This window comes from Cnephaeus nilssonii (assembly GCF_951640355.1).
Source record: "Cnephaeus nilssonii genome assembly, chromosome: 12".
Lineage (NCBI taxonomy): Eukaryota > Metazoa > Chordata > Mammalia > Chiroptera > Vespertilionidae > Cnephaeus > Cnephaeus nilssonii.
Window position 1 is genome coordinate 5,578,444 of NC_137083.1, and position 10,204 is coordinate 5,588,647.

The window sequence follows — 10,204 nt, forward strand, 5'->3', positions numbered from 1 at the left end:
CGGCTTATTACTCCCCTCGAGTAATGGGAGGCTGTTGGCTTCCGTGTTCTCTTTCTCTCCAGGCCATCAATATTATGGAGCTGACTTTACAGAAATACGGGAGCTATGAGAAGTTCGAGCAGGCCACGGGCGGGAGCCTGCTGTCCAAGACTCGGATCTGGAGCCACGTCCGGAAGTACATGATGAAGGAAGGCTGCCTGGGGGAGGTGAGTCCTGGGGCGAGCGCCGTGGCACTTAGCCCTCCACAGGGCCCGCGGCGCTGGCTGCAAGCGGTGTCTTTCCAACCCCGTCTAGCTCCTTAAACTAGTCACACAGGTTCCTGACTGAATACTGGAAGTCTACTTTCCCATGGCATTGAGCTGTGTTCAGTTTCTTTTCTTACCGCCACTTCTGTGTAGCTTATGGCAACATGTGAGTGGTTTTATGAAAATTGTCAATGAAGAGATTGCCCTGGGGCCCCTCGCATTGAAAGCCAGGTCCTGGCGTTCAGTGTTGACATAGCTCCGGCGCAGTGGCCAGGCCTCCGTCTGCGCCCGCCCTGCGTCACTGTGGCCGGGCTCAGCGCAGCGGGACAGGGCCCGGTCCTCGTGTCTTCTCCGCAGAGCCCTTGCCTTCCTTCCAGTCCAGGAAGGCCCTGAGGTCCCACAGGCTCAGCACCGGAAGGTCCAGGGGACTGGCCCTCAGTTCATCCTCTTGGTTCTGGGAGCATCGGGGTGCTGGAAACAAAAGGTGTTCCTGGGGCCTGGCCCCCCACCTTCACATTGTGCTTCCATCTCCGTACCTTCCCTGTGGCCCTCAGGTCGTGGTCCACCTCACCGAGGACCTGCTCTCCCGCGCCTCCATGACGGTGGTCAACGGCTGCCCCACGCTGACCATCAATGTGTCCACTGCACGTGAGCACTGGCTGGAGGGAATGCTGAGGCACGAAATCGGTAGGGCAGCGTCGTACCGTCACGCGTCGTACCCGAATCGGCTCCACAGACACGCTCTTTGTAGTGGGGTTTTTGTAGTTGTATTTGGCAAAAAGCAATGAGAACATGAGCTACGCTGATTGATGTCCCATTTCAAGTTAGGTTCTCAGGGCCCTGTGCAGCAGCATTAAGCTTAAAAAGTCACTGAACCCCAGGATTTCAGTTCCTTGACCTTAAACTGAAGGAATTGAATTACCTGATCTCTGAGATCCTTTTCAAATATCAAGTCTATGATTCCTCCCTTGACAAAAATAACCTCTTCTGAGGAGCCCTGGGAGCCCTTGGGGAGAGCGGGGGGCAGTGTGCTCCTTCCGATCAGAGGCTTGGGGCGGGGCGGGCTGGCTTCTGCTGTTTGGGTTGATTTGGGCTGAGAACAGCTGGTAGGGGAAGGAAGTAAAGACGGGCGTTTCCTGCTCCCACAGGCACACATTACTTCCGGGGCATCAACAACCTGCAGCAGCCCTGGGGCAGCTGGACAGGCCGCAGGAAGCACGAGCTGAAGCCCAACAACCCCACGGAGGAGGGGCTGGCGAGCATCCACAGCGTCCTGTTCAGGAAGGACCCCTTCCTGTGGCGGGCTGCGCTACTCTACTACACCGTGTTCCAGGCCAGCCGCCTGTCCTTCTGCGAGCTCTTCCGGGACATCGGGAGGTTTGTCAAGGACCCCAACACGAGGTGGGATTACTGCGTGCGGGCCAAGAGGGGCTGCACCGACACGGCCCAGCCAGGTGGGTGGCCCCAGGCCATAGGTCCTCTGACTTTGGGGTGAGGATCAACAGAAAACAGGAGTGATGAATGTGCTGACTGAACCCTCGTTCAACACGACGCAGTCTTAGTGGTTATGAACCACTAACGGGTTCACCAGTTGTCCCTAGAGTATTGGAAACCAATTCCAGACATCTGTCCTTTTACCTGCAGATACTCCTGTGCGCGTCCCTAACCGGTAAGGACAACTTGTCCACAGTCCCCGGGCTATTAGCATAGCTAACCACATCCACAGCATCATAGCACAGGACTCCGTATGGTGACTTCAGTCCATGGAACAGAGCAACGTTTAACAAATTCACACGCTGTCAGGTGGGAGGAGGGTTTTCTTTGTAAAAGAACACTTTTTTAAAAGTGGATCAGATCTCATGAGCTGTTTCTGCTCATCATGTCTTCGTCCACATTTTTTCTTTTTATAAACCCCATATTCTTTAAAACTCAGTCCTAATTCTTGATTTCTTAGGGAAGAATAGTATCAGAATCACCTATAGTTATTTTAATGGTGCAAAGGGTATTAGTGTGTGTGTGTGTGTGTGTGTGTGTGTGTGTGTGTGTGTTTTAACTAGTAATTCTGACATCCTATGCTTCCACATTGCTCCCGTGAGACCTAATGCTGTAAACCGTCCCCGCCTTCCTCACTGGACACCCTCATTGCATCATGGGAGTTAAGGCTGCAGTCAGAGGGTGGGGTGAGGGTGAGGGTAGGATAATCTACACTAATAAAAGAGAAAGATGCAAATTGACCATACCTCTGAGACACCAGCCAATCAGGAGTATACAAATTAACCCAACAAAGATGGCGGGTTAATTTGCATACACAGGTGCAGAGCGACTACAGACTGAAGACTGAAGAGGCTTGGCTTCTCCGCTGCGGCCAAAGCGAAGGCCTGGGTCCTGGGTGCCGGAGGAAAACCAGTGCCGGCAGCCAGGGGAAGGAAGGCCTATTGCACGAATCTTTGTGCAACAGGCCTCTAGTTATTTATAGGAGTCATACAATTTAAGTTACCAGTGTTTCTTTATAATTAGGGGAACATGCTATTTTAATTATGGGGATGGGGACCTGGGGAGGAGAGATTCTTAAAAGGGAGCTGCTGGTCTCCATGTTGTCCTGGTCCTTCCAGAGACTTACATTGGATGTTACAAAGATAGAGCAGTTAAACACAAGTAAACGTGGCACCTTAGAAAACCCTTTTGTTCACGGCCGATTCCTGTACAGGGAACGGCCAGCATCTCATTACTGAGGGATGTTTCGGACATGGGGGTAAACATGGCTGTGGTCCCTGCAGGGTGCTTCAGTAAAGACCAGGTGTACCTGGACGGCATCCTGCAGCTGCTGCGGCACCGGGACTCCATCGACTTCCCCCTGCTGACCGCCCTGGGCAAGGTGAGTGACCGGGAAGGCGAGAGGTCCCCACGCAGCACTTGCGCCCGCTGCTTTATGGTGACGACAGGCACAGGTCAGACTGCTTTTACCTGTGCTCGGAATTAGCTTCTTCAGCATAATACAGGAGGGAAGAAATGTGTTCTGTCGTCGAACCGAACGGCAAACTCTCTTAGTGGACAAGAGATAAAGAAGGGAGTAGGAAATCTGGGGATGCAGTATGTAGTTTCATTTATATACATCTTTTCCTAAAGCATTTGAAAGTAGTTCGTAGATATAACACTACCCCCCTCCTTTAAATATATTTTTATTAATTTCAGAGAGGAAGGGAGAGGGAGAGAGAGAGAGAAACATCAGTGATGAGAGAGAATCATTGATCGGCTGCCTCCTACACGCTCCACACTGAGGACTGAGCCCGCACCTGGGCGTGTGCCCTCACTGGGTTTGATCCCCGGTCAGGGCACATACAAGAAGCAACCCATGAGTGCATGAATAAGTGGAGCAACAAACCGATGCTTCTCTTTCTCCCTCTCCCACCCCCGTCTTCTCTTTCCTCTTTCTCTCTAAACTCAATAAAAATTAATAAAGAAAAAAGATTTTGGCTATTTTGCAGATATTAAAGTAATTTGAAAAACAGTTCACATACTTGCCCTAGCCGGTTTAGCCCAGAGTTGGCCTGCAGACTGAAGGGTCCCGGGTTCGATTCCGGTCAAGGGCACATGCCCGGATTGCAGGCTCAGTCCCCAGAAGGGGGCGTGCAGGAGGCAGCCAATCAATGATTCTCTTTCATCATTGATGTTTCTATCTCTCCCTCTCCCTTCCTTTCTGAAATCAATAAAAATGTATTAAAAAAAATAGTCCACATACTTAAAAGTGTACTTACTACCCAGAGAAGAAATTGCTCTTTAACTGTGACGGATAGTTACGTTGAAAACTGACCCGCCTCCGTTCTCAGGTCTCCTATGAAGACGTGGACCGCTTGAAGGAACTGGGCGTCACCGAGAACATGAGGGTCCCGCAGTTCCTGCTGGACCAGGAGCGGTACATGGAGCACTTGGAGAAGATCATGGAAGTGAACGAGCTGACCGACAGGGAGCTCAGAGACCTTATCTGTTAGTTAGCATCCTTGCGAGCAGCGCGAAAGTGTCCCCTATATTCCCTTTGGTGCCTCGGCACCGGCAGATTTGTAAAGGAAGAGGACTGTTTACACGAGTTTCTGCAGACTGGTCGGCAGTTTTCAGCTGCATGTTTAGGATAAGTACCAACCTGAAACTGTTTCTACCGCGGGTTCTACAGGCTGCAAGGGAAGTGACCTACCTGATTTCATCTGATTCCATCCGATTCTCCGCAGAGTCCGATGAAAAGACTACTGAGGAGTGTTTTTGAAGAATCTTGGTCAAACCGAGCGATAAACTTCTGCCTGAGCACCAAGACCAGCTTCGGCTACAGCCTGCCTCCCGCGCTGTTCACACGCCACGGTTACGTGTTATTTCACGAGGATGGCCATTACTCTCCTCTGAAAAGTTAGTTTTTTTATGCCCCCCGAACAGCTCCATCTAAGGTTTCTTATTTCTCTTCTATGTTAAGTAATATTAAGGGGGTGGGGACAATTTGAAAAGTTTCATTAATTCTTTACATCTTATTTTTTCACCTTACCAGTTTGTGGGAACTCAATTAGAGAATTGTTTCCAGTTATTCCTTATCTAAAGTCTGTTTTCATTTGCTGATATAGTTTACCCCTTGTAAATGTTAACCAAGGTGAGGGTCTCGCCCTCTGTATTCCTCTATAGAAACGGTAAGTACAGGTTCCAGAGGGGTTCGTCCATGTGCATTAGAATAGTTGGGGAAGAGAGAAGCTACCCACCTTCTCATTAAACGGAGCAACAAGCAGGGCAGGTAGGCTGGGTGTCCACGGGATGTCTACAGTGCACCTGACCTTGCTCTGGGCCCTGCCATCGGCTGAACCGGCCCTGTGATTGGCTTGTGTCCTTGATCAAAACCTTTGGCTTCACCAACCCAACAGTGACATAGTTTAAATTTCAAAAATGAGAGTTCTGATCGGCTACGTTTCTCCTGCCAAAAGCTTACCCACTTGGCTTTATAATTTTTTAATTTTGATATATACTTGCATATACATACTTGGGATCAAATGGCTCTTCAAACAACTTATTTTAATGATCACAAAGAACACTGCCGTAGACACCCCATTCAAAATTGCTATTGTAACAAAATTGAAGAATAAAGACCCCCCCCCCAAATAACCCACACAAAATTGCTACTGAAATTCCTACCCAAAGCTACCTGAGAGTTTATGTTTACCTCACTTCAGGCTTAAATATGGTGCTATGGTGGGTGTCGGGTGTCCGCGGACAGCCTGGCCGTCATGCTGGGAAACCACTGGGACCCCTCCCGCAGGCAGGCCGGTGTGTGAGGGCTCTCCTTCACGTAGCCACAGGGCTTGCCTTAAAGGAGAAGCTGCAGACAGGGTGTGGCCCGTGCCTGGCGCCCGGCAGAGCCCTGCTTCCCCCTCGGGGGCCATGGGCCAGCCCTCGGCCTGGGGTGGGGCTGCATGTCTCCGTGGCTGGCCATGCGCTCGCTCACACACACACACACACACACACACACACACACACACACACACACACACGGCAGACGGCAGCACCACTCCGGACCCACTGCGCTGCTTCCTTGTAGCAGAGCCCTCCAGGCTCAGCTTCATGTCTTGTCTCTGATTTCATCGTCAAACTTCCCCAAGGTGACTGTGGAAAGGGTCTGATGGGCTGGAATGGAAGCACAGACAAACGGCAGGATCTGTGCCTGTGACTTAAGCGCAGTGCTCAGGAGCGGAACCTCTGGGGGCAGTACCACTCCTCCTGCGGACGTCCAGCTACAGAGGACGGTCCAGCAGCCCTCGGCTCCTGGGTGGGCGGTCTGAGTGTCAAATGGATGACATTCTCTGTCTGGTTTGGGAAAGGAAGACATTAATGCCCTACGCCTTCAAATAAAAACAAGAAATGTGAGCACCCTCCAGACAAAAATGACTTCAAATCACACCGATTGTCTTAGGATATTTTAAAAGTTAGCGGCGAACCAAAAATAGTTTCAGGTGAGCAGAAAAGCTAAGCTTTAAAAGTTGGGATTGAAGATTTAATTAAGGTTATTCTCTTTCCTGAGATAGAATTCTAATGTCAGTTTTATTTCATAAATAAAGGTTTAATAAATAGAAAATTATAGCAGCAGTACTTAGGGGAATAATTGAAGATCACATTTTAGGGTTATAATAGTTATTTGTCCTACCTAGACTATTGATGCTTAGGATTTCGTCAATGTTGTCTACTGAAATTCTAGCATATAGTATCAAATACACTTTCTGATGCACTGTCTGGTTTTCACACAAGACAGGATTCAAAGTGAAATTGTTGGCAAACAAAATTCCATAGTCTTCATTTCTTTATATTTTCATCTTTGTAAACATGTTTAAAATTTGTATGGCTAGTTTTGTAAATCTTTGGGCATTTTGTGTCTAGATATAATAGAAACAAGAGCACTGAGGTTCTTACATGGAGTATGTGAATATATGTGCATGCAAACTTCTGTCCTTTGGAACCTAATTATATTTTCTTGTGGCACTTCTGGGTTGCTGTGGTGATTATTGAAAGGAGCATGGATCACGCTGAGCCTTATTTATAGGGAAAGCTTACATTTGCCACCCTTCCCCTCCCCCAGTTAGTGCAGCTTGTATTCTCATGGGAAAGGAGAGAGGGATCATTCTGTCTTTATTTACTGCCCTGTTCATTGAGTAAATTTTGTTTACTTTGTTTTTTATTGATTCGAGAGAGAGAGGAAGAGAGAGGGAGAGAGAGATAGAAACATCAATGAGAGAAAATCAGCTCTAGCCAGTTTGGCTCAGTGGATAGAGCATTGGCCTGCAGAACAAAGGGTCCTGGGTTCAATTCCGGTCAAGGGCATGTACCTTGGTTGCAGGCTCCTCCCCGGCCCAGGCCCTGGTCAGGGCTCCTGCAGGAGGCAACCAATCAATGTGTTTCTCTCACATGTTTCTCTCTGACTTTCCCTCTCTCTCCTATTATCCCTAAAAATCAATGAAAATATATCCTCAGGTGAGGATTAACAACAACAACAAAAACAAAAAAGCTGCTACACAGCAAAAGAAAACAACACAAAAAGACAACCTAAGGAATGCGAGAAAATATTTACAAATCACATATCTGATGGGTTACTATCTAAAATATATAAGGAACTCCTAAAACTCAATAGCACAAAAAACAATCTGATTTTAAAATGAGCAGAATTGAGCATATATTTTCCCAAATCAGACATACAAATTGCCAACATGTACATGAAAAGACGCTCAACATCACTAAACAGGTAAGTGGAAATCAAAACGACGAGATTTTATAATAGCTTATAAAAAAGATGAGATTGAGTGTTGGTGAGGAGGTGGAAAAAAGGAAACCCTTGTACACTGTTGGTGGGAATGTAGGTAGCTATAGGAAGTAGGAAAAAATGGAACTTCCCCCCAAAAATTAAAAATAGAACTACCATATGATCCAGCGATTCTACTGGGTATATAGTCAAAGGAAATGAAAACAGGATATCGAATAGATACCTACAGTCCCATATCCATTGCAGCATTACAATAGCCAAGACATGGAAACAACCTCAGCATTCATCGCCAGATGAATGGATGGAGATGTGGTATATATCTACAATGAAATGGAATTCAGCCACGAGAAAGAAGGGAGCCCTGTCATTTTGGACAACATGGGTGAGCTAAGTGAGATAATCGGAGAAAGACAAATATTGTACGACATCACTTACAATGGGGAATCTAAAAAAGGATGAACTCATAGAAACAGGAGAGAATGATGGTTGCCAGGGGCTGGGGCCAGGGAGGCTGGGGAGATGGTCAAAAGGTACAAACTTCCAGTTCTTAAAGATCTAATGGACAGCGTGGAGGGTATAGTGAACAATACTGTATTATAGATTGGAAATGGCTAAGCGAGTGGATCTTAAACGTTCTCACCACAATAAAGAAATAGTAATTATATGATGTGATGGATGTATTGGCTAATACTATGGTGGTAATTATTTCATAATCCCCACACGCATACCTTAAGCTTAAACAATGTTATATGTGAGCCATAAAGCTGGCGCGGGGGGGGGGGGGGGGAACAAGACAACCAACTTCACTAGCTGTGTGTGTATGTGTGTTGTGTGTCCTTCCAGAGACAGTTAATGCAAATACCATCGAACATGTAAACGTACTCTGCTGTACTTTTAGCACAAATGATAGATTACTACACATTACTCCGTATTTTGAATTTTGCATTTCATAGATCTTGGAGATTATTCTATGACATGAACTCTTTAAAGATATGGGGGTCCTTTAAAAAAAACCGAACAGGTGGAATTTCAGTGACTGTCAATTTCAAGAGGTTGTGGTGCTCTGGAGACTTTTTCCTTCCCAAATGGGGATGAGATAAACCTGAAAAAATCCTAACACCATATACTCGTATATCAAAGTTCTGAAGCGCAGCACATGGGTAAGGTGGGCTGGTGGGCGGACCCACATAGAAGTGTTAACATCTCAAATTTAGACAGACCAGATATTTTGGTTCTCTTGCCTTTTAAAAATAACCTTTATCATATAGTTTATAACTATTATCTCCAAGAAAAGCAAGTAGCTCTCCCAGGTAAACGGGCCTTCCTGGATTTAGGAAAGACTAATCCCTTTTCGCGTGGGAAGCTCTGATTTTGTGTGAGCTCCAGCCAGCCTCGGGGGCGCTTCTGAGTGCCGCTCCACAACCGCCCACCAGAGGGCCCACGAGCCCTCCTTTTTCCTTCTGGCTGCTCTGCCCCTATTGTAGGCTGGAGGCCCTCCGAGCTGGTTCATCTTGCTGGCTGACCTCAGAGCCAACCCCAAACCCACACTCTGACTTTCAGCAAGCACGGCTCTTCTGGGAAAGATCCAACGCCTTAAAGAGCTGGACAGAGGGGTCCCGAAGTCTCCCGCGTGCCCATCGCAACATCTGTCTGCTCCTTGGTCCGATTTCAGCCTCCGCCTCACAAGTTGGTCACAGAATTCCCTGAGATGAGCTGGGCCACCACCGGCCACGGCTCAGCGGGGCAGCAGCCCGTTCAGTGGCATCGTCCAGACAGGAGGATGCCCCCCTCCTCGGGCGGGCTCCCCGCTGCCCTGTCGGAAGGGATCCCGGAGGCCGGTGTCCCTGCCCAGCCCAGCCTCCGGGACACTAGTCCTGCGGCCGCCTGGGGGCCACTGCCCAGCACAGGCGCCAAGCCCATCCTTCTCCTGACTTCCTGACCCGACAGAGAGGGAGCTCTCGGAGCCTCAGTGCTGCCCGTGGAAGCTCAGGCCACAGGCAGAGAAGCCAGCTGGCCCAGGACCCCCCCCCCCCGCCCCCCCCGCCGGGTGCTTTGAAAGGTGACCTCCCTCCATTGTGTCTCAGGACATCCCTGAGGTTGATAAACAGACCCCCTTACAGACAAGTCAGCCCCACCAGGATCACCCACACACGTGGCTCCAGCTCCGTGGAGCTGAGCTTGGTGGAGCCACGCATCCCAGCGGCCACCCCAGCTGGTCAGGGGGTCAGGGCAGTGGGCACTGGAACCCACGTCCTTCTGCCCCTCGACACCGCCCCCGGGAGCCACTGCTCCGCTCCCGCCTGTGCCAGGAGGGCCTGCCCCGCTCCGCCTGCTCTGTGACCCTGAGCGGAGGGCGCAGGCAGCAATGGTGACCTGCAAACCCCCCACCCGCCCTCCTCCGGCCAGGCTCCCGTCCTCCCCCCCCCCCCGGCCCACCCGGAGCCTCTTCCTCTCACTGCAAAGACCCCTGAGCCCCGAACAGCTTCCCTTTTCCTTCCAGTGGTCGGCAAACTCATTAGTCAGCAGAGCCAAATATCAACAGGACAACGATTGAAATTTCTTTTGAGAGCCAAATTTTTTAAACTTAAACTTCTTCTAACGCCACTTCTTCAAAATAGACTCGCCCAGGCCGTGGTGTTTTGTGGAAGAGCCACACTCAAGGGGCCAAAGAGCCGCATGTGGC

At 49.2% G+C, this 10,204-nt stretch overlaps 1 protein-coding gene across 3 annotated transcripts in view; it reads left to right on the forward strand.

The window, feature by feature from the left end:
- MATCAP2 (microtubule associated tyrosine carboxypeptidase 2) overlaps positions 1-8,329 on the forward strand; it is a 40,538-nt gene extending 32,209 nt beyond the window's left edge. For 2 of the 3 annotated variants that reach the window (XM_079786570.1, XM_079786569.1), the window contains 5 exons: positions 63-206; positions 800-932; positions 1,394-1,699; positions 3,023-3,120; positions 4,073-8,329. In XM_079786570.1, coding sequence (XP_079642696.1) covers positions 63-206; positions 800-932; positions 1,394-1,699; positions 3,023-3,120; positions 4,073-4,234 — 843 coding nt within the window. In that variant the 3' untranslated portion in view covers positions 4,235-8,329. The remainder of the gene's footprint in view (positions 1-62; positions 207-799; positions 933-1,393; positions 1,700-3,022; positions 3,121-4,072) is intronic. The other variant, XM_079786568.1, reaches the window with a different exon arrangement.
- Positions 8,330-10,204: the final 1,875 nt, after the last annotated feature.